The sequence below is a fragment of the Cyprinus carpio genome, chromosome B3 (assembly GCF_018340385.1).
Source record: "Cyprinus carpio isolate SPL01 chromosome B3, ASM1834038v1, whole genome shotgun sequence".
Lineage (NCBI taxonomy): Eukaryota > Metazoa > Chordata > Actinopteri > Cypriniformes > Cyprinidae > Cyprinus > Cyprinus carpio.
In genome coordinates, this window is record NC_056599.1 from 46058635 (window position 1) to 46083320 (window position 24686).

Below are 24686 nucleotides of genomic sequence, written 5' to 3' on the forward strand. Positions count from 1 at the left end.
TTTTATATTTTTATTGGATGCATTTTCTAGTGCCATAGCCAAAATCTTGTAGGCCTCATTATTTTACTGTTAAGGCCCGTTCACACCAAGGACGATAACTATAAAGATAACGATAAAGATATAGTTCTAAAAATCGTTTTCAGTATTAAAGAACAGCAGCGTCCACACCACAACTTTAACGATAAAGACAAAGAAACGACGATATCGTTGGAATCACTTTCAAAACGATTTTTTTCCAGCTGATGAACGATAAAAAATTGACAGCCAATCAGAATCCATCCTGCTGTAACGCGCTCGAGAACTTAAAGCGGCAGACGAGCGTGCGCTTACAATAAACAGAAGATATCGTTCGCTGGTGTGGACGCTAATATCGTTATCTTTATAGTTATCTTTATAGTTATCGTTCTTGGTGTGAACGGGCCTTTATACAATGAACTATGTTTGTAGATGAAAATTAACCTTTATTAGGGCCAGAGATTACTAAAAAACTCAAATACAAGTAATTTCTCAGTGATCTTTTCTTAAGTCCAGCATGAAATCAGAGAAAAGGTTTGATATGACAGACTTTATTTATAATGTAAAACAGAGGTGTTTTAGTGGAACGGCATCAAATTCTCTGACACAGTCTTACGAAAACACTAATATAATTTGGTGCACACAAGTGGTCTGCAGGTACGCATGCGTGACCAAAATAAGAAATGCACTGTGCGTTTGCATACCAACATGGTTAACAGCTGTTAATACACAATTAGCATTTTTGATCAACAAACTGTACTTTATAAGATTTCTATTCAAACTGAAAGCATAAATCTTTATGATCTTTAGCTAAATGACTAAATGTAAATCTAGGCTACCTGCTAACGTTTTCAAACCACAATACAAAACTGTGACGTTTCCATAGACAGTAAAAGAAATGGACACAGCGACGCCGTTGGATTCAACGGAGACAAGTGAAGTCAATTAGAAGCACGCACTTCCTCAGCTTGATGATGTAGATCTGACGTGAGCAACCTGTCTGACAATTGTAAGTCTTCTAATCGCTGTGCCAAGAGAAATCTGAATCACCCACCAAATCTTGCAGAAGTTGTTGAATAATTTTGTCCCGTGTCTTTTATAGACTCTCTATGGGCTTCTCCCTTGACTCCATGCCTCCACGTCCCCCCGATAGCCTCATAGACAGTAAAAGATTGCCTGCGAGCTTCTCCTCCTGTCCATACGGTAATTTCTCTACTGTGCGACAGAGAGTCGCAGGTTATGACGCAATCATTAGCCTATTTTTACAAAAACTGCTTCTAAGGGGGCCATAACGTAAGATACAAGGTAATGGGGCTTTTATAGATTTTCGTGTTTCTTTAGAAATAATGAATGGACAAATGGAGTCTTTAAACACCTCAGATGTAAAGTTATTCGCTGTCAAAGTGACGCCAAAATGAATGGGAGTCAATGGAATGCTAACAGCAGGTGGGGGTCCGCTAGCCAATGGCAGCGCCCAGGGATGCTTCAATAAAATATGAATCCCTGCCCCCCTGGACGTTACATTCACTGACGCTCTACAATCGGTAGTGTTAAACCCGGAAGTACATGTACTTATTTGCCGGCAACCCGCCAAAATAAAAGCTTGCTGATTTTAAGTTTGTAATGAAAAATTAAAATAATAAAAATATTAGCATTTTATTTTTAAGTTTACTATAAAATCATTGTATTTGTATTTAAAACCCCCCTTTTTATTTTAAAATAAAAAAAAATATTATCACACTTTACTATTTAGTTTATTTTATTTAAAAAAAAAAAAAAAAATAAACTGCAAAAATATTATCACTATTATTCTTTTTTTATATATAGTTATATTTGATGGGTAACACCATGTGTGAGGACCAAACCAAATCTCCAGGTTCTCATATGAGACAGGCTGAAAAACTTATGAGACAGGCTGAAAAACTTAATGTAGGGTTTGTGTATTTTAATGTAGTAATTGTCCATGGGATAGTTCACCCAAAAATGAAAATTCTGACATTAATTACTCACCTTCATGTCGTTCCATACCCGCAAGACCTTCGTTCATCTTCAGAACACAAATAAAGATATTTTTGATTAAATCCGAGAGCTTTCTGACCCTCCCATAGACAGAAATGTAATTTACACGATCAAGGTCCAGAAATGTTACAATCTGAGCTGACTTATAATGTGATCAATCCCTAACTTCACGAGACCTGGGTGAAGTTAGGGGACCTCAGTGCATATTCTTAACTTGTTCCAGCCAACTATCACTTTTACAACGCTCCGCGATCATCAGGCAGAGGCAGCGGGCTAGCTATCATTGCTAAAGATTCTTTCAGACCTCGATGCTGACTGTTATCTTCCGCCACCTTCACGAGTTTTGAAGCTCAGATTTTATTTCTGAACAGATCTGAAACTGAGGTCTTTGCTCTTATCTATTGACTACCACATTTAAGCAAAGACTTCATAGTACAGTTTTCAGAGTTTGTAGGGGATTTGATCACTAAACACGATCGCATCCTTATTTTAGGTGACTTTAATGTATGTTGCCCCTCCAAGCAGCTTACTCCTGAGTTTTTAAACATTGACTCTTTTAATCTGCTGCAATGGGTTAATCATTCTGCACATACTCATGGACATATTTTGGACTTAATTTTGACACATGAAGGCCTTTCACACCGCTTTAGTTCTAGAACTAAATGTACAGTACTAAATTACTGGGACGATTTTGCGCGAACTATTTCCCAGCACCATTTAAAGGGTTGCATTCGCACCAACAGTGTGTACTAGGAAGTGATGTAAACCGGTCGACAGAGACGTCATTTGTGCGCAGCGTTCAACAACAGAAACAAAGAAGAACGACATTAACAACAGGAGGATGGAGGATGCTGTGATCGGAGATGTGTTTTGTTGTGTCTCGCAGGTTTCACAATAATGGACATGGAATGTCAACGTATACGTAAAGAGATTGAAAGAACAGAAAGGAGGACTAAGAATCTCCAGCAACAACTGGCAGCGCTACATTTCATCGAGGCTGATAGAAGCACAAAACGGCGTGGACGAAGTCTTCAGGTAAATGCCATTTATAAAAGCTCTCAGTTAGGGCTGGGCGATATATTGCATGCGATTGTCACGCGCATTTTGTCAGTAAAGCCGGTTCCCTGATTACCACTAAATCGCTATCACCTGCTTTCAAATGGAGCAGCATTTAATAGACAGAGCCGTAGATCACTGACAAGCTACGCTATATCACGTTCATTATCGAAGGCGATTCATCTGCGATAATGAACGCAATATTGCGGTGCTTGTCAGTGATCTACGGCTCTGTCTATTAAATGCCACTCCAACAATGGTTGCAAATAAAGGTACTTTAATGCCTGCCTGGTTGGTATGTTTACTTATAAACTTATTGCAAAGATATAAACAACAAAAGAAAAAAAAACACAGTTGTCCTTTTCACCTCAATTTAACGTGTATGACCTCGTGGCAAACACTTTGTGTCTGACACTGTGGTTGAGCGCTACACATAACAAACAATGCGCGACTGGAGCAAACAACACTCTATTCTCTTTTAAAAGCTTATAAAGATTAAGCGTCTTTATCATATCATGTTAACAGTTCGGTTTAAAGCACAAACTCTCAGCGACGGAGTTGGTTGGTGAACTCTCCGTGGTCAGCTTCCTCCGAAGCCCAACAGCTGAATCCTTTGTCCCGGCACTACCAGAATAAGCTGGTCTGTGGCCAAGAATGTTGTCCAGTAGCTGGTACCTGGTACCGCTCTGATTGTTGTGGCCTTTAATTCGTTTGTAGTCTTGTTTTAACTTCCTAATTTTGACACGGCACTGCTTAGCTGTATGCTGGATACTCAGCGCCGCTAGCTGAGAAGCAATAGACACAAACACCTTTATGTTGCATTTTGTTCCTTTGAATTCCAACTGGATTTCCTCGGTTGCGTGAATGTTCAAAACTTCCTGCACTTCAGACTCCGACCATCTATTGCTGTTCTCCATACTTGCGAAATAACTTGACACAATCTTTACAGTATGTTACATGGCGTTTTAAATCATGGCGGGTGAGGGCGTTTTTGTATGCATCTGGCCAATCAATGTCTACTTGCGTCACGGGTAGTACCAGTTGTGCTGGTTAGACCCTGCTCAGGAATAGGAGCTTATTTGGTTCTCGAAAAAGGCAGTCCGGTACTAAAATTGCGCATAGTTCCGTCGGTGCGAAAACACCAAAAAGTGGGTAGTTCCACAATTAGTTCTGGTACTATGAAAAGGTTCCCGCGGTGCGAAAGGCCCTGTTGTCTATCTGTAACTGGCGCTGAAGTCGTTGATTCTGTCATCTCTGAGAATTTTCCTGTTTTATTTAAATTGTCCCTCCCACTGCCTTCTCTTATACCTGTTTTGATGGTACACAAGCCCGTGAATATTTGCCTCATTTTTGTGAGGATTTTGTCAAGCTCTATAATGAGGTCAACCCTCTTTTATCATTAGAGTCTCTATTATCTGATCTTGATGCTGAAAACCATTTTATTGTTTTAAACAGTGCATGGACAGATATTTTAAACCTTACAGCTCCTTTTAAGCCAAAATCTACTTCTAAATTGGAGGCATGGGTTGATCACAGTATTCGTTCCTTGAGACAGGCATGCAGAAAAGCAGAAAGGAAGTGGAAAAAGGACAAATTACAGATTTCTTATGAGATCTTAAATAATTGCATCATATCAGTATGCTGTTAAAGGGGTCCTATTATGCTCTTTTACAAAGTCTGGATTTTGTTTTGGGGGTGTACTAGTACAGGCTCTCATACTAGGTTGTTAGAAAAACACATTATTTTTCACATACTTCACATTGTTACAGTACCTCTCTCTCCAGTCTGGCATGAACGGCTCGAATAGTTCCTGTATCAAATGAAGGCCCACCTTCTGGAATATGACATGTGCTGTGATTGGTTAGCTGGGCCAGTGTGTGTTGTGATTGACAGCACTCGCCGCCTGGTCGGGAAATGTCCTGCCTCTTACCATCAGTGTTGGGGAAAGTTACTTTTAAAAGATATGCATTACAATATTGCATTACTCCCTAAAAAAAGTAACTAATTACGTTACTTAGTTACTTTTTATGGAAAGTAATGCGTTACGTTACTTTTGCGTTACTTTTTAAATATCAGCAGGGCTTGATTGTTTTTAATATAAGAAGTTTTATTTATAGCAAATGTAAAAACCCTTTCACATCAAAAAGTGTAATGAATAAACCTCAGGCTGAAGGAAAAGTAAATTCACCTTTGTACAGTAGAACACAGGAGACGGTTCATACTCTATTCAGCAATAAAAAAAAAACAAAGCACAATTGTTAGTTTATTTAAAGTCATTTTTGCTTGTTAATATGGATAAACTTGATCAAAGGTCAGCAGCAAAGACATTAGTTAATAAAATGGGATTAGATACATTTGTCTTATTTAACATTTTAATTATTGCAGGTCACTGTTTTAATTCATTTTGATGAATACTTTTTTGCGAGTAGGATTAATTAATGCACATTTACATTTAGTCTAGAACTACATCATGTTCACACAGCGCACACAACACCTCTGTACTTCCGTTTTCTCCCAATATGGGGACAGGAGACTTGTCGGTCAATAAATGGGAAAACAAAGTAACTGGGGTTACTTTTTTGAAAAAGTAACATATTTTCTTGTAAATTAAAAAGTAATGCTTTACTTTACTAGTTACTTGAAAAAAGTACTCTGATTACGTAACTCGCGTTACTTGTAATGCATTACCCCTAACACTGCTTACCATAGCTTACCTGCTGCAAGCTTCAGTTTAAATATTGCAACAAAATCTAATCAATTTGAGCACTATTTAAACCCAGATGTCTCCGACATAGTGATAACACTCGTTGTCTTCTCTAGTGCAGCTCAACCAGGTCTCGTCGCATTTGTCGATCTTTGTGAGATATATTCGTTGTAGTTTTTGAAAAGTGATTTCTGTTAAATAAAATATCTCCTTTTAAATTGGACTTTGAGCTTTGTAACTTTGCAGATCTTTTTTATGCTCAAACAGCAAAATTACAGACTAACTAAAGTTGAAAAACTGCAAAAGCATTATAGCACCCCTTTAAGAAAGCCAAGGCTAAACTAACTGAAAAACATCACCACACCCCAAAAGTTCTTTTTTTCTGTTATCAACTCCATTCTAAACCCCCCTGTAATTTCTCTTCACTGCCCGTCTTTGGCACTTTGTGAGGATTTTGGCAATTTGACAATAAAGCTTATAAAAATAGGACGTTTCTCTTCTTCTCTTCACAATCTATCCTGTGGTGTGCCTCAAGGCTCTGTTTTAGCTCCTGTCCTTTTTTCTCTCTATCTTCTCCCTTTGGGTTCCATTTTTAGGAAACATACATTTCATTTCATTGGTATGTCTATGATATGCAAATCTATATGCCCGTGTCTAGGAAAAAATACGAGTTCTCTAGGCTACCTAACAGCATGTCTTGAGGATGTGAAAGCTTGGCTTGCCAAGAACTTTCTTTTTCTGAACTCAGACAAAACAGAAGTCATTGTTTTTGACTCCTCAGAATTCAGACCAAGAAATCACCTCAACCTTAAATCTTTAAATAAATTAACCTCTCCCCAAGTACAGAATCTAGGTGTGATGGTAGATAATTGCCTCAAATTTGACAAGCAGATTAGAGCAGTCATTAGTTCCATCTTTTTCTCTCTTCGTTCTCTATCAAAAATCAAATCCTTTCTTCCTAAGCGCTCCTTTGAGACTGCTATCCATGCTCTTATTACCTCTCACCTGGATTATTGCAATTGCCTGTACTTTGGTATATCTAAGTCCCAAATAGCACGCTTACAGGTCGTTCAAAATGCTGCAGCGAGATTCCTGAAGGGAAAGAGGACATCTGATCACGCTACCCCACTTCTGAGATCCCTTCACTGGCTTCCGATTCATTTTAGAATTGAGTTTAAAAATTTATTACTGGTATTTAAATCATTAAATGATTTAGCACCCTTTTATTTGTCCAGTCTACTTCACCCCTACTCTCCCACCAGAGGCCTTAGATCCAAAGATAAGCTCTTCCTTTAGATACCCAAAATCTGGGTAAAATTGAGGGGTAAGCGAGCCTCTGAAGTGGCCGGCCCGACACTGTGGAAAAAACTCCCAACTCTATATTAGATCGGCTTCCACTTTGTCTGAGTTCAAGTCATGTCTCAAAACTTATTTATTCTCTGCTTTTAACTTAGAAGAGTGTTCTGTATTAACCGTTTTGCTGCTGCTATTAGAGTACTTAATTTCTTATTTTATTCTAACTTGTACAGCACTTTGGTCGGCCTGTGACTGTTTTTAAATGTGCTTTATAAATAAACTGAACTTGAACTTGAAATATGATATGAATAACCTTTCATTGCATCTAAATGTTGTAGGACACGTCTGCATTTATTAAATGTATTTTTATTAGATCTATTAAAGCTCAGACTTGAGTCCAAGTCCAAGATCCAATACCCAACTCTTACGGTGCCACACAGCACCTTCTCAATATAGAATCCTACTGAATATACACCAGAGTCTCCTGTCCTTCACTTCTGAGCTTCCTACACATCATAACATTATTACATAATTCCTGTCTGAGAAACTCCTTCCACACTGATGACATAAAACAGTTCTCTCAAATGAATTCTCATGTGTTTATCATGTTTGTGTTTAATAAACGCAGTGAAATTTTCTCATGTGCCTGCTAAGGTTTCCTTTTTGAGAAAAACATTTTCCACACTGTTGGCAGGTGAAGGGACTCTCTCCAGTGTGAACTCTCATGTGGGCTTTAAGGCTTTCATGTAGTTTGAAACTCTCTCCACACTGAGGGCATGTATAAGGTTTTTCTTGAGTGTGAATTCTCATGTGCCTGCTAAGGAATCCTTTTTTAATGAAGCTTATTCCACACAGTTGGCAGATAAAACAACTCTCTCCAGTGTGAATTCTCATGTGCACTTTAAGGTATCCATGTTGATAAAAACTCTTTCCACACTCAGGGCAAGTGTAAGGCTTGTCTCCAGTGTGAATTCTCATGTGCCTGTTAAGGTTTACTTTTTGAGTGAAACTCTTTCCACACTGTTGGCAGGTGAAAGGGCTCTCTCCAGTGTGAACTCTCATGTGGTCATTGAGGTTTCCTTTTCTATTGAATATTTTTCCACACTGTTGGCAGGTGAAAGACTTCTCTCCAGTGTGAATTCTCATGTGCCTGTAAATACTACCTTCATGAGTGAAACTGACTCCACACTGTTTGCAGGAGTAAGGTTTCTCTCCAGTGTGAACTCTCATGTGCACTTTAAGGTTTCCAAGTTGATCAAAACTCTTTCCACACTCAGGGCAGATGTGAGGCTTGTTTCCAGTGTGTATTGTCATGTGCCTGTTAAGGTTTACTTTTTGAGTAAAACTCTTTCCACACAGTTGGCAGGTGAAAGGCTTCTTTCCAGTGTGAACTCTCATGTGGTCATTAATGTCTCCTTTTCTATTGAAACTTTTTCCACACTGTTTGCAGGTGTAAGGCTTCCCTCCAGTGTGAACTCTCATGTGCACTTTTAGGTTTCCATGTTGATCAAAACTCTTTCCACACTGTTGGCAAGTGTAAGGCTTCTCTCCAGTGTGAATTCTCATGTGTCTGTTAAGGTTTACTTTTTGAGTAAAACTTTTTCCACACAGTTGGCAGGTGAAAGGCTTCTTTCCAGTGTGAACTCTCATGTGGACTTTAAGGTTTCCATGTTCATCAAAACTCTTTTCACAGTGAAAAGGGGTGAAATAACTTGTAGTTCCTGTTCTATGGGTGTTTTTTTGTGAGAAAGTCTCTTCAATCTGTGGGCAACTTAAAGATTCTTCACCGGTTTTAAAATCATGATGAGTCTCATATTGTTCATTCGGTACTATGTGCTCCTCTTTCAGCGGCATGAGGTCTATGGTTAAAAAAGACAAATGGAAGTTAGCCCAGTTAAACAGCACAAAGAAACATACTCTCTAACATACATATTGTAAATGATTTGTTGTCTATCCACTAATCTATTGAAGGAAATGATGCATATCATTTTAGAAAATCTTCTCAATATTGTTAACTCTTCTCTTTGTTTATGACACTTCCCAAAAACGTTCCAGCTGTCAATTATTAAACACTTTATCAAAAACAAGCACAGTTTGGCCCAGGACAATTGGTTAATTACAGATTGATCTCAAATCTACCATTTGTCTAAAATATCAGGAAAAATGTTTATCTTCTGAACTACGTTTAGTTCTGCAGAGAAATGAACATTTAAGGATTTAAGCCCCATCATAATACATAAACTGTGCTTATTAAAGTTATAAATAAACAACTTTTGGCATCTGATTGTGGCTACATCTCAGTTCTAGTGCTGTTAGATCAGCAGAGCCAGGACGTTTTCATAGGGGTGGCAAGGAAGAGGCCAGCAACCAGTCTGGGGTGGCACAGAAATCTATTCAACAATTCCTTTGTCAACAGTCTCCTCTGGCTGTCGACATCACCGTAGCGCCATTTTGGAGAATATGAGCTGACGCAGGCAGCTTACTCTCCTGTGTCAGCCACACTGCACAGATGCACTGTTTTCTTTCAAATCAATGTGTAAATACACATAGAAAAAGTATCCTTGTGGTGCAGCTGACATAGAAAGAGCGTAGGCCGCCTGCGTTCATCTCATATTCTTCAAAATGGCGCTAAGGTTTATGTGGAGAGACACAAAGACTGTTGACAAAGGAATTGTTGAATAAAGTCGTTATTTTTGTTTTATTCACGTACAAAAAGTATTCTTGTTACTTCATAATGTTACGGTTGAATCACTGATGGCAGATGGACTATTCTGACGATGCTTTTCATACTTTACTGGACATTGACACTGGGTTTGGAACGACATGGGAGTAAGTGATTAATAGCAAAAAAAATAATTTTGGGGTAGAGTATCCCTTTAACTGATGACAGAACTACAATGTTATATGCTCATAGTTTCTTGTACGCTTTATGAAAAAATAAGCATAGTAAATTGGCTGACAGGACAAGTTTGTTTTTATTAGTTTTACTAACGTATAGTCTAACAACATCTCATCAGACTCGCAGTTCACTGTTGTTCAGCTGAAGCTCAGTTGGCTCCTGTAACTTTTCTGCGCTCGTTTGACTTGTGCAAGTGTGACTTGTTGAAGTGTGTGTCTGAAAAGTAGCTTCACTCTAAAAATGGCTGGGTTAAAAATAACCTAATTGGGTAAATGTTGGACAGAACACATGCTGGGTTAAAGAAACCCAGCATGCTGGTTTACAAATTTTAACCCAGCTACTGGGCTGTTGAGAAAACCAAAGATATAGTCATTTTTACCATTTATGGGTTTGCATTTTTGTGGTTCTGGGTTATTATTGCTGGGTTATTCTCATAATTTTTCCAAGATGGCGGCGCGGCCACATGCAGCAGCTGCTCTAGATCCTGACAGAATGGTGTTTTCATGTTTTTTTGTCCTGTGAGTCGCAGTGTTTTTGTACGTTTTCATTGCGTCTACCTGTCTTTAAACGTGCATACAGTCGTGAGTTTCTGCTGGATGTTGGCACAACCACATTTTTAGAGTTAAACTCTGCGCACGTGGAAGAGCTGCGTGACCTCGGTCTGCTCCGGAGACCTACACCATCACTGACCCCCACTGTTGCATCTCGCCCACAGCGGAGGCGCCACAAGCCGCGTGAGAGGAAGCAGAAGAGGGGCTAGCACGGCGGTATCCAGGCTAGGCTAACAGCTAACCCACACAAGCCAGCTATCCCCACCATCGTACTGGCTAACGTACACTCTTTGGACAATAAACTGGAATACATCCGATTACTACGCTCAACTCAGAGGACTGTAAGAGACTGTTGTGTTTTTGTGTTCACGGAAACATGGCTTAGCAAGACAGCACTATTCAGCTCGATCAGCTGACATGATATCGAGTGGACAGAGCTCTCGTTGCGGAAGGTAAAACCCGCGGCAGCGGCCTTTGTGTTTACATCAATGATGCGTGGTGCCGCGATGCTGTTGTGGTCAACAAACACTGCTCACCCCTGGTGGAGTTTATGATTATTAAATGCCTGCCGTTCTACCGAGGGAATATACAGCCAAACTGCTCGTTGCTGTATACATTCCTCCGAACTCCAACAACAGCAACTGGAACAATGCACTAAATTAACTGTACCAGCACATCAGTGAGAAGCAGACAGCCCACCCTGATGCTTTTCTCATCATAGCTGGGGATTTCAACAATGCAGACTTAAAGAGTGTGTTTCCAAAAATACACCAACACATTAACATATCAACATGAGGAAATAACATTTTAGATTTTGTTTACACCACACAGAGAGGAGCTTACAGAGCCCTCCCCCACCTTGGTGCCTCAGACCACTTCACTGTCATGCTAATGCCTGCATACAGACCACTCGTTAAAGTCACCAAACCAGTTCACGAACAAATTCAATTGTGGCCGGAAGGGTCGTCAGAGGCTCTTCAAGACACAATAACACCACAAACCTCCAAGAGTACTCAGAGACTGTCACTGCCTACATCACCAAGTGTATTGATGATGTAACAGTCACAAAGACCATCACTGTCTGGGCCAATCAGAAGCCATGGGTGACAGGGGAGGTCTACAGACTCCTGAAGAGGTGGAACACTGCCTTCAGAGCTGGAGATGAGGGGGGCCTGAGGACAGCTAGGGCCAACCTATCCTGCGGCATCAGACAGGCTAAGAGACGGTACTCCAGGAGAATAGCCCATTGTTTCAACGACAGCAGAGACACTCGGAGCCTGTGGCAGGGGATACAGACCATTACGGACTACAAGCCCCCACCGCGGATCTGTGACAGCAACATCTCCCTGAACGAGCTGAATACCTTCTTCGCTCACTTTGAGGAACAAAAAACAGCACCACTGCACAGAAGACTCCACCTCCTCCCGGTGACCAGGTGATGATGCTGACCCCAGACAGCATGAGGAGATCCTTCAGCAGGATCAACGCACGCAAAGCTCCGGGTCCTGACAACATTCCTGGGCATGTACTGAGAGACTGTGCAGCAGAACTCACTGATGTCTTCACAGACATTTTTAACATCTCGCTTAGTCAGGCTGCTGTTCCCACATGCTTCAAAGCTACCACCATCATTCCAGTCCTGAAGAAGCAGTCTCCATCCTGCTTCAATGACTACCGTCCTGTTGCACTTACTCCTATTCTCATGAAGTGCTTTGAATGGCTAGTCATGCACCATATCAAGTCTGCCCTCCCCACTCCCTGGACCCATTCCAGTTTGCATATTGGTCCAACCGCTCGACCGATGACAGCACTCACACATATAGACAAAAAGGACTCAAACGTCAGAATGCTGTTCATAGACTTCAGTTCAGCATTCAACACAATCATACCTCAACAGCTCATTTACAAACTAGTCTCGCTGGGGCTCAACACTTCGCTGTGCAACTGGCTGTAGGACTTTCTGACTGGAAGATCACATCCAGCACTACCACACTGGGGCCCCCCAAGGATGTGTGCTGAGCCCCCTCCTCTTCACTTTGCTGACCCACGACTGCACACCGTCACACAACTCCAACCTCTTTATTAAGTTTGCGGATGACACGACTGTGGTGGGGGTCTCATTAGCAACAGAGATGAAACAAACTACAGGAGCGAGGTGAGCCGCCTGGCCGGGTGGTACAGTGACAACAATCTCTCTCTGAACGTGGAGAAGACGAAGGAGATTGTTATTTAATTCAGGATAGTGCACACTCAGTATGCTCCTCTGACCATCAACGGTGCAACTGTGGAGAGAGTGAGCAGCACCAAGTTCCTGGGTGTGCACATCAAAGAGGACCTCTCCTGGACTGAAAACAGCAACACTAACCAAGAAAGCACAGCAGCATCTCTACTTCCTCCGCAAACTGAGAAGAGCTAGAGCCCTGGCCCCCATCATGTGCACCTTCTACAGAGGCACCATCGAGAGCATTCTAATGAGCTGCATCACTGTGTGGTATGGCGCCTGCAACGCATCCTGCCAGAAGACCCTTCAACGCATTGTGAGAGCATCTGAGAAGATCATTGGAAGAGAAGAGCAATGTCTGAGGCACACTGTTAGTGGCACTTGCTAGTTACCCTTAAACAAGTCTAATTTCATTACAAAAAGGAAAAGACAGCAACACGATCAATACAATACTTCACCCTGGGTGACAGGAAATAGTTCGATTTGGTGAACCTGGATTCAGCACCAGAATATATGGTCAGATCCACAGACTTGAATTGGGCACCGTGAGTCCAGGCATTAACAGGTAATCTACCTCCTTTATCTCTTCCCTCTTCCAGGGATTAGGGAAGGGGTGAAAAGCTATAAAAGACAGCTGGAAATTATTTTTAAATGTAGCTATGTTGTCATGTCTGATCTCTCTTTGCTGGAGGATCACATTTTCAAAAAGCACGCTGATCTGTTTAGTGAGAGCACAGATTGGCTTCGAGGTGTTGTCGCCATTCTTTGCCATGATTTCGGTGAGGACATACATTCACGTGATTTATAAAGGGAGGTGTTGTCGCCATATATGTTTCATTGAAGGCATTTCTGAATGCAAACGACCATAAAAGTGAACGAACGTGTATTTAAGAACATTTATCAACAATGATTACTTGCTGGTGTGCCTGATACAGATCACTATTGAGTATCAATGCGTCCATCTGTGAAGGATGCAGGCTGTCAAAAATACACAACTATTAGCCAATCATAGCAGTGGGAGTCTACAATCCACCTCTCCTATTCAAACAGCTTTCAGATGAGGGGGGTTCAACACAGGACTGAAAATAGCCCGTTACTTTTAAATTATGAGTTTTTTTTATTTTTCTTTATGTGAAAATCTTGATAAAATTATAAGTGGACCTCAGAAAACAATTCAAATTAATAAAGGCAGTTCATGACCCCTTTAATAGATACAATCCTTGTACACACAAAAAAAATTTGATCCATGATGGAAATTATTATTTTTTGTTTCAGTTCAAGCAAGTAGTTGCATTCTGCTAAGTGTTATGTGCTAGCCCTTTTAGTCTAGAGGTAACGGACCTAGAAGTAACACATTTTGGAGAGAGAAAGCACAGGACCTCTCGTCTCCAGCACCAATAACACGTCCAAACAAAAGAACTTAAGTTTTTATTAAATCATAAGAAAATAATAAAGGGAAACATAAGCTTCAGGAGGGGGCAAAGGCCAACACAACAAAAACAAAAAGATTTCTAACTTAGTTTTAACCATAAATTACCTATACATAAACCAAAAGAAAATGAATAACAAAATTAACTTCCCTATCTCCTTGACTACCCAGATAACCAGGAGAAAAGCAATTAAAGAAAAAGGCACCCACCTCCCTACAAGTTTCCTTACAAAACACTGAAATTCTAAACAAACAAAACAAACAAAAGAAAGCACACCACAAAGCACATAGAACAAGGACGTAACATAAGCTCAATGTGTTTCTGCTTCTGTTGTTGAAGGGGTCATCGGATGCTAAAATTCACTTTTACATGGTGCTCGCTTTAATTATAATTTCCTTAGTTTTTATAGCGGGCACTGCACTTTGACAGGGCTGAGGGACACGAGCACGACATATGTAATTCAAATATACGTCGTAGGAATTCTTAATTCATGTCCACCAAATCTTGTTTACCACAGTAAGAGAACAGTAACAGTGATTAAAAGTGAATGCCAATAAAATAAACCTACACAATTAGAGAGTGAGATGGTGAGCAGTTGGGAAAAGAAACAAATATGATTAATGGAAATTCGTGACCGAACGGCAAAACAGAGCACAAAGCCACATATATGACTTTAAATGTATGGCCTCAGACAGCATAAATCCAAAAAAGTGAAGTGACATGTAACCAAGTATGTTGACCCATACTCAGAATTTGTGCTCTGCATTTAACCCATCCAAGTGCACACACAGCAGTGAACATACACATGCGGCGCAGTGGGCAGCCATATTGCTGCACACCCAAGGAACAGTTGGGGGTTCAGTGCCTTGCTCAAGGGTCAACCTCGTGGTATTGAGGGTGGAAAAGAGCGCTGGTTATCCCTGCTGGATCCTAGACTCGAACACGTAACCTTTGGGTTACAAGTCCAACTCTCTATCCATTAGGCCACGACTGCCCCAAGAATACGATCACGATGTAACATTTGCCTGCTAATACCTTATTTCTCTTATAAACAAAGCTTTGTACCTCACTCGTGTCATAATATTTTAGAGCCCAAACTCTGGAATAACCTACCTAACATTGTTCGGGAGGCAGACACACTCTTGCAGTTAAAATCTAGATTAAAGACCCATCTCTTTAACCTGGCTTACACATAGCACACTAATACACTTCTAATATTCAAATCCATTAAAGGATTTGTAGGCTGCATCAATTAGGTAAACCGGAACTGGGAACACTTCCCATAACACCCAGTTTACTTGCTACATCGTTAGAAAAATGGCATCTACGCTAATATTAGTCTGTTTCTCTCTTATTCCGAGGTCATCGTAGCCACCAGATCCAGTCTGCATCCAAGTCAGAGGGTCACTGCAGTCACTCAGATCAAGTATGTATCCAGCCCAGATGGTGGATCAGCACCTAGAAAGGACCTCTACAGAAACAGATGATTCTTCTGCACAATCTGACTTTGCTGCAGCCTGGAATTGAACTGCTGGTTTCGTCTGGCCAGAGGAGAACTGGCCCCCCCGACTGAGCCTGGTTTCTCCCAAGGTTTTTTCTCCATTCTGTCACCGATGGAGTTTTGGTTCCTTGCCGCTGTCGCCTCTGGCTTGCTTAGTTGGGGACACTTCATTTACAGCGATATCGTTGACTTGATTGCAAATTATTGCACAGATACTATTTAAACTGAACTGAGCTGCATGATGACATCACTGAATTCAATGATGAACTGCCTTTAACTGTCATTTTGCATTATTGACGCACTGTTTTCCTAATTAATGCTGTTCAGTTGCTTTGACGCAATCTTTTTTGTTTAAAGCGCTATATAAATACAGATGACTTGACTTGAGTACTTACATAAAAAATGTTTCATGTGAGCAACAGTGTGTTTTGCCATGAAAGTGGTATCAATACCACAAGTTCCTGTTTCTATTTGGTGTACTATTCATACGCAGAAATTGACTTTGGTTTGCATATGATATGCAAAGGTTAGTATTAGGGGTGTGGGGTAGGTGTGTATTATATGTATGTCAAAACTGCGTATCATATGAACACCAAAGTCAATTTCTGCTATAAATAGCACCCCAAACAGAAACAGAATATCATGCTATTTATACGCATTTTCATGAGAACGGGCTCTTCATTTTAAATACCAGCAATGTTAGTTGCAAACATTGCGATTGTGTTTTAAAACACAACAAGGAGCACCATGAAACTATTTAAAAGACACATTCAGTGGTCTCCGTGACAGTATATGAAACAGCCAACAAAGTAAAATGATCCCAAACACATCTATGGCGTGCGCTCTTCATTTTATCAAATGATCATAATCACATCTATTCATTTTACAATACTGCTACTAGCCTTTTATTTTGACTAAATACCCATTTCACTCGGTCGAGGAAGCTGGCATTTTAAGTGGGATTTGCACATTCTGTCATGCTGGTGACTATATGCCACTGTAATAGACGCGTTTTGCAGTATAAATGTTAATGGGTGGTTCTTACTAAACTATGTCTATGTCTATAATATTAGAAAGATAGTGTCCTTTCAACTATGTTCAGTTTGCAGAGTAATAGTATCTTTGACTTATATAAATACCTGTCTAGACATGCCAGTATTCAGTAATGCGATATATCACGATAATGAATATGGACAATATTGTCATCGTGGGCACTGCAAAATACCAGGAATCATTTACGGAGGAGAAGCGCATGGCATCCAGAGCGTCTCTCATGCGCTTCTCCTCCATCTTTGACACAGCATAAAGTGGTTGTGCATTGTGACCAGTTGATGGGAAAAGTATTCTTAAAATGCATTCAAAATTCTGAAAAATATGTAATAAAAAAAGATTCCCAGCATTTTGAAGTGCCCACGATTACAATATTGTGCATATTCATTATCGTGAATATCGCATTACCGAATATCGGCACGTCTAGATAGAGACAGAAAGTGGTTTACCTTTCTGTCTGGGGTTATTAATATGCTTAATGACAAATCATGTCCAAATTCATCAGTCAACACCATCTGCAGTTTGAAACAGCCAGTTTCCTACAATCACAAACATAGATCTAAAGCCCTACGTGAGACTTTTCTTGATCCTGCTTCCTGCTGATTTTCTGACCATTACCACTTGCTTCCACAATGTGTGTGTTCCTCTGCCGCTAATTTTGTATATAATTTTCACATATTAGAGAGCTATAATGTTTTGGGGGCAGCTGTGGCCTAACGGTTAGAGATTTGGACTTGTAACCAGAAGGTCGCAGGTTCGAGTCTCGGTGCTGGCAGGAGTTGTAGGTGGGAGGGAGTGAATGAACAGCGCTCTCTTTCACCCTCAGTACCCATGGCTGAAGTGCCCTTGAGCAAGGCACTGAACCCCCAGTTGCTCCCCGGGCGCTGGATATATAGCTCTTGAATGATCTAAATGCATATTCACGGTGTGTTCACTTCTCACTGCTGTGTGTGTGCACTTGGATGGGTTAAATGCAGAGCACCAACTTTTTTTAAAAAAGTTAGCAAATTAGGAGTTTATTAACTCAAAATCCTTTTTCATAAATATGCAGGATTTTGAAATAAATTCTGAATTTGAATTGGCTTTCAATTTCGTGATAATGCATAAAATGTGCACATTATACAAGATATTTGTCATTGAGCTCAGGATCTGTTGAGCTCAACAGATCCACCACGGTGATCATGTTGGTCAGTCATCTTTCCTTTCTCTTGGCTTGTGTTAGATACGAGGTTCCCAAGTCCTTTGTGCTGTCTTTATGATCAATGTGCAAAACAGTGATTATAAAATCTGTATTGTAGGTATGGAAATATTTTGAAAAGTAAATTTACGAGTGTAGAGTTCTAGGATTAATTATTGTATCTGTAAATCATATTTAGGTCACAACTGTCAGTTGTTTGTGAATTAGTCTGACGTAAAGGGCGATCTGTTTAAACCCACTGAAATGCTTGAATGAATCAATGTTTGTGTAGGTTTTATGTAAAAAAAAAAAAAAAAAACTTAAAATAACACATTAAAATAACACATTAAAATAACGCATGCATGGTGATCTTCGCCACTGCTGTAGCAGTTTTATTAAAATGTTATTCATCTAACACTACTTGACGTCTGCTTTCACATTTTGTCATCACACATCATGTATGTATCTGGACGCACTTATCTTTTTACTGACTGCTGCTGGCTACTTGACAACTCATAATAATTCATGTGTAGAGTGAATTATAGTGAATTACAGTTTGTTTTTCTGTGAATCAAAATTAAATGTGTCTAGAATAGTTCTTGTTTGCAGTGACAATAATAACTTAAAACCAAAGAATTTGTACCAAGTGTGTGTTTCCCACAGGTGGGGTCAAATTCCAGAAACCATTTGCTTCATACTTTTAGAGAAAAATCATAGCACAAGCAGTTTTAGTTTAAAGGACATCTATTATCCCCCTTTTTTACAAGATGTTATATTGGTCTTAGGTGTCCCCAGAATCCCTCCTGAGTCTATTTTCTCTCAGTTGGATTTCTGCACCCGATCCACTCATTACAGTTATTTTGAAGTGTGACGATGTTGTAATACTTTAATTTACACAGTTATTAAAAAAGAGAAGCAATATACAGAAAGTGAGCGAAGAACAATTATATTATCAAAGAACATAATCACTGACTTCATAACGAATGAAACCACTGTGAAATTACTCCTCTCATATTTAGAGATCTCTTACTGCTTATATATTGCCAACATGAGCAGATCTAAATTTTAATGCCAAATGTTAAACTTTTCATTTTCATTTTATTCACGACAGCTGTGATAGATTAATTGTGCAGGGGGTACTTTGTGTAATTTTCTGTCATCTTTGCCTCAAGGCCCCTGTTAACTTTCAGACCTGTGGCCAGGTGAGACTAAGCTTTGCCAAAGATTGATAACGACAACTATAACTATTAGTTTATCTATATTTGTGTCCACACTAGCCTTTGTTAACGGTCTGTTTATTATAAGCTCACAAGCTGCAGTTTCAAAATAATGAAAGTGGTTTGTAGGTGAGCAGCTGCTGCTTTACGTTTCGCAAAGGCACATCTTTAAAAAAAACAGACACTTTTGGACACATGAGATCAATGAAAACCAACCTGTTTGTTCCTCAGTATCTTCTTGTTTGACTCTGAAAGTCTCTTCAATCTTCACTTCTTCACTCTCCTCTTTAATAAACTCCATCTTTATAATAGTGTGTCATTACTAAAATCATTAACAGAAAGGAAATTAAATGCAAACTAAATCTGTCTAAATCTGTCCGTTTCTCTCATAACTAACAGTTACTGGACACTGACTTTTAATATAAACTTACTCACTATTTATGGAGCAAAATGAGACGCACCTGTTCTGCCAAAAGCTATAAAAGAGCGGTTTGCATTGATTCAAACAATTCAGAAAACAAACACCACAAAACCTTTCCTCAGCCTGATCACAGACGCAGACTTGTGACGTCATACCGCAACACCAAAATAAAAAGTCCCGTATGATGCCTAGAAATATTTAATCCAAATAAATGTGCAAGCACAGATAAAAATAAACAATCAGATGTATTTAAATATTCACGTTATCCAGTGAAGTGCTAAAAATAACTATCAATGAAAGAGTAATACATGAGAGGGCTTTTTAACAGACAAAACAGTCATTGTTAAGAGACCACAAACCACTTCAATGAATTCTTTCACACTTATGATTTAATATTATTAATTATTATTTAATCACATTCAATTTTCTTGTGCAGGGAAAAAAAGGAGAACAGATGTTAATTTTATGATGTATGATGCATCAAATTAAGTATAATAATAAGTTTTTCTTTCTGTACATTATAATGCTTCCTGATAAATTTTTTTCTGAGCAAAATAATAATAATAATAATAATAATAATAATAATGAGTTTCACACATTTTTAGGATTATTCACAGAAGGCACCCAATAAAATGTCCTTCATTGTAGCAATAGTTTATATCTAACCGTTAGACTAACCGTAACGCTAAAAGATGAATTGGTTTTATTATATTTCAGATAGTTGAGACGCTTGAAGCAGATTTTGTAATAACTGGGGTGTCAGAAAACAATGTAAAGTGGCTGAAGACTAGATTGTAGCAGTTCATTTCTGCTCAGACAGCATTAACAGCAGCTCCCTCTGAAACTAAACGCCAGTCATGTTCACAGAAGTGTGCTTAACATCTGTGTATCAATTAACATATTTATTAATAATAACATTCAAATGTGTAACCACGCTTCAATGACAGTGTAGTTTTTATTAATGGTTTAGTTTGTTTAGGTTTTGTTTTTAATTTGTTTGCCATTTTCCTTTTATCATATTTATTCCACAAGTACTCAACCTCTCATTCTGTAATGAATAACTACAGTTTAATGATTTATTTCTGTGCTCTACATTTTAAATGCTCGATTGTATCGCACAATCACTAAATCTGGTGTTTTCATACCTCCCCACCACAAACTCATTTACAGAGAAACCCTTAATGCTGTAGAAATCTTAAAATATTAGAAGTTAAAGTTTTTAAGTGAACAGACAGGCCAGAAAATAACTATGAATAAGTCTTTTAATAACAATAACCAACATGAAACAAGACGTGATAGACTGGTAGGGCATGACCCTCAGCCGCACAAGTTTAGTTGATGTAACCAGATTAACTTCCGCATGCTCACTCTGCTCTGTGTTCCTGTCTTGTGGGCTGTAAAGGTCCAGGGGTTTATGTCCGGTTGCTTTCTCCTGGTGTGTGTGTGTCTCCCTGAAGTGACGAGCGCAGGTAGCATAAAGCTTACTGTTGTCTAAGAATGAGGTGTGGCCTGAGAGCGCTAGCTGTTGTTTCATATGCCTGTATCTACGGCTGTTTTTGTATACTGTCTGATCCTACGGTTTCATTGTCCTGTGCATGCAGCTGACTGTGTGGCCATCACGGTGCTGGACCGCTGCTCCCCTGAGTGTTCTGTGCATTTATATCCACAGGTGGATGTTTGACGAGCTGTGATACTGAAGCATAACAGAAGGGGAGTGTGTATTTGTTTCTTTTGCTGTAGTTTCTTTTTGGTTTGTCACTTGCTTATGGATTTGTATGCACTGATTTGCTGTGGGGCTTGTCCCTTCTGTTTAGGTAAAGCTTTATTACGGTCTCTTTGTAACTGTGGGTATTTAACTGGTAAACTGACGAGACCATTCTTTAATGTTTTAGGATTAATGACTCGCTCTTTAGTAGTATTGAACCTGTTTCCTTGAGTAGCACCTGAAGGTGCGTGGTATTTCCCTGGATGCAAGCCTAGGGTGGCGTAGTCGTCTCTACAATATTTCTTTTGTGTGGACGCCAACGTTACTACATTGATATATAGGAAGTATTTCTGGGAAGCTGTGAGGTAAATAAACTGTTTGGACAATTGAATTCAGTCAAACAGTTAACTAATGCATAATCACATACTTGATCAAACGTGTTACTATCTATTTTTCTGTTAGCTAAAACCCTCTCCTGGGCGTGAGTGAGTGCCTCAAAATCTTGACCTTGTTCCTGTCTGTGTGTCCTCTGTCTGTCATCCGCCTCCAAGAGAAAGAGGGGCACAGAGCCAGACCTCCACTGCTGACAACTTCTGTCAGTAGAAAGTAGCTAAAGCCTGCTGGAAAAGGTGATTAAAAAAGGGTTAGTTCACCAAAAATGAAATTTCTGTCATTAATTACTCACCCCATCATGTCGTTCCAAACCTGCAAGACCTTCAGTCATCTTCAGAACACAATGAAGATTACAGTATCAGATTTCCACTTCATTGCAATGCACTTCTTAGCAATTATTAGCCAAATTGATCATTTAAGATTTTTCAGAACACTAATATGTAGGCACTTGTGGGTTTCATCTTCATTTGTGGTGATTGTACAGGTATTAGGCTACTTAGGAATAACATTATACAAGGTCATTATGAATATCCTGAAAATGTAAATGGAAAAGTCAGGACAGCGTGAACATCATAAGTGACATAAACTTTGCTTTTATTAATAATTCGTGGTTACAGTAAGTATTTGAAAGAGATTGATTATTAATTACTAGACAAATATTAGGCCTATAATGGTCGTCTATTCAAAATGTACTTCGTCATGTTTAATAAACATACAACGTTCGGGGACTTCAGCTGGCTAACTAGCACATAGTTAGGAAAAAGCGGGTTGCAAAGAGCATTAAATAAATGAATTAAAAAAAAAAACACTTTACTCACTTCTACTGTAGATGAAGTCGATCAGGAATCATCATGCTCTCGCGTCTGCGAACATCAGAGACGCATTTAGGCAGACTGCACGCGCCCCTTCCAACACATATTGTATGTTCAAATAGCAACTTGTAAAGGGAATTTGGGCTCATCCCAGCCATCACGCTGACCCGCTTTTAAAACAACAACATGGTGTCAATATTTCGTTCATCTGACTCGAACCTGCAAATATGTAATTAAAAATATTTCACATTCGAATTACATTTTTTAAGTTCATTATTAATAATGACGAGCTCATATTGTATTTCAGATCCACTATTTCACAGAAATATAAAAACCCCTTGGCCCCCGGCATTTCTTTTCCCCCCCCCCCCTTTCGTTCCCCCCCCCCCCCCCTCGTGGCAATAAATAACTGCGCAAAGTTAATAAAAATTATAATAGTAATTAATAATACACATTTAAAAAGAAAAAATACGAGTTGTACATGGTCGACTTGTTTTGAGGTTCTTTTCCGGCTGTTATAAAATTAATGGGAATTAATGTATAATAATTATATATATATATAGGCAGCAGCCCATCCATTGCACCCTTTTTCTGACATTCAGAAAGGTAGTTGAAAATTCTACATGCGTTAAAATATTTAAAAGTGACTACAGTGGTTAAACCCTTAATTTTATGAAGGCGACATTTGTTTTTGTGTGCGTCACACTAAGTATTTCTGCTCTCTGTCGCTTCATAACAAAAAGGTTGAACCCACTGGACGTATCCTCACCAGTTGACTATTTTAAGACCTCCTGTTTTCAACTACCTTTCTGGATTGTCAAAAGGTGCAATGACGTTGCTGCCTATGTGTTGTGATCTCCAGATACCCTTGGATTTCATGAAAAATCTTAATTTTGACATTTACCATTTCGACTAGCCGCTTTTATCCAAGCGCGACTTAACAAATCAGGTAATCAATAGAAGGGCAATTCAGACAACAAGAGAAAACAACAACGCGGTATTACAATGTGCTATTAACAAAGTCTCAGTTAGTCTTAGTACAGAACACGTAGCCAGGTTTTTTTTTTTTTTTTTAAGAATATGCTAGACGAAAAGGAAACGAAAAGGTAAGTGCTAGTATTTGAGTTGGTTAAGTGCATGGCAAAAAACAGATTAATCTTTAGAAATGTTTTTTTGAAAACGCGGTAGAGCACTCAGCGTTGCGTCTCGAGATCTCGGGGAGGGTCATTTCAACCAGCTGGGCACAGCTTCTCCAGTTAAAAGTTCAGTTGAGTCGTGATTTTTGAACCTCGATTTGAAGATGGCACCTACACGGTTCATCATTCACACGTTCGTTTGACTCCGTTGTCAGAGCGCTCCACTTTTCTGGAGGTGCATATTATTTTGACCCTACTGGTGACGTTTAGTTATATGGTGCCTGGTCCCTGATGGCATGTGGTCGTTCGTTTTAGCTAGACGCATCAGTTACCTTTTTATTTGAATGCGCAGCATCCTACTGGTAGCCCAGTGTCACCTCTTGATGGGACGAGAAGTAAACCCCGGTTGAGCTCGTTTTTGGGCTTACACTGAAGACCGACCCTCCTCGCCTGAGTACTGTCACCTTCTGCGATTACACGTTGTTAGAGGCTTGAGAGTTACACTTGCAGGTAAGGGCCCCGTCCAGGAGAGCATTGCAATACTCCAGCTCTGGAGAGAACAAGAGCTTGGACAGCAATTTGGGTGGTGGGATTGCTCATGCAAAGGAAGGGTCTATATCTTCTTATATGTTGGTATGTAGGCAATCTGCAGGAGCGTCGGGAAAGTTGTGTATGCAATAGTGTCTGTGCATATTCTTTCACTTGTTATCTTCCTCGGCATTCCTACAACAACCCCTCCCTCTCTTCTAACAGGTTTTTTCCTTTGGCTCGCTTCTGACTGTGCGAATTATTAGATCTACTTAGCGTCTGTACTACAGCCCCAGTCCTGTTACTTAAGAGAAGGATGCCTTTTTGTGATGAAACGATGGGTGTTAGGGCTCTTCTGTCGATACCATCCTCCTGACCTCAGCATCGGTTGCTGTTCTTCGTTCAGGTGGAAGACTGTTGGCCGCTCGATAGGTGATTTAGGTCATCCAGCCCTTAGACATGGGTCACATCCCGCTCCTTAGTCACTACCCCACAGACTGACAATCGCTGAGTCAATCCTCACCACTTTCTGTTGTCGGGTTCCCAGCCCCTTAT

General features: G+C 39.7%; 1 protein-coding gene across 1 annotated transcript; it reads right to left on the reverse strand.

Moving 5' to 3' along the window:
* Positions 1-7339: 7339 nt before the first annotated feature.
* Positions 7340-19667, reverse strand: LOC109110134 (gastrula zinc finger protein XlCGF57.1-like). The gene is made up of 2 exons (XM_042721085.1): positions 19353-19667; positions 7340-8949 (listed from the first exon to the last, which is right to left on the reverse strand). The coding sequence occupies exons 1-2, from the start codon at positions 19435-19437 to the stop codon at positions 7706-7708; spliced, it is 1329 nt and encodes a 442-aa protein (XP_042577019.1). The 5' UTR covers positions 19438-19667; the 3' UTR covers positions 7340-7705.
* Positions 19668-24686: the final 5019 nt, after the last annotated feature.

Bases quoted from the DNA above. Each gene is read 5' to 3' on its own strand.
- LOC109110134 (XM_042721085.1), bottom strand. From the start codon at position 19,437: ATGGAGTTTATTAAAGAGGAGAGTGAAGAAGTGAAGATTGAAGAGACT. The intron at 8,950-19,352 runs GTTGGTTTTCAT...TTTTAACCATAG, and splicing joins AGATACTGAGGAACAAACAG to ACCTCATGCCGCTGAAAGAG.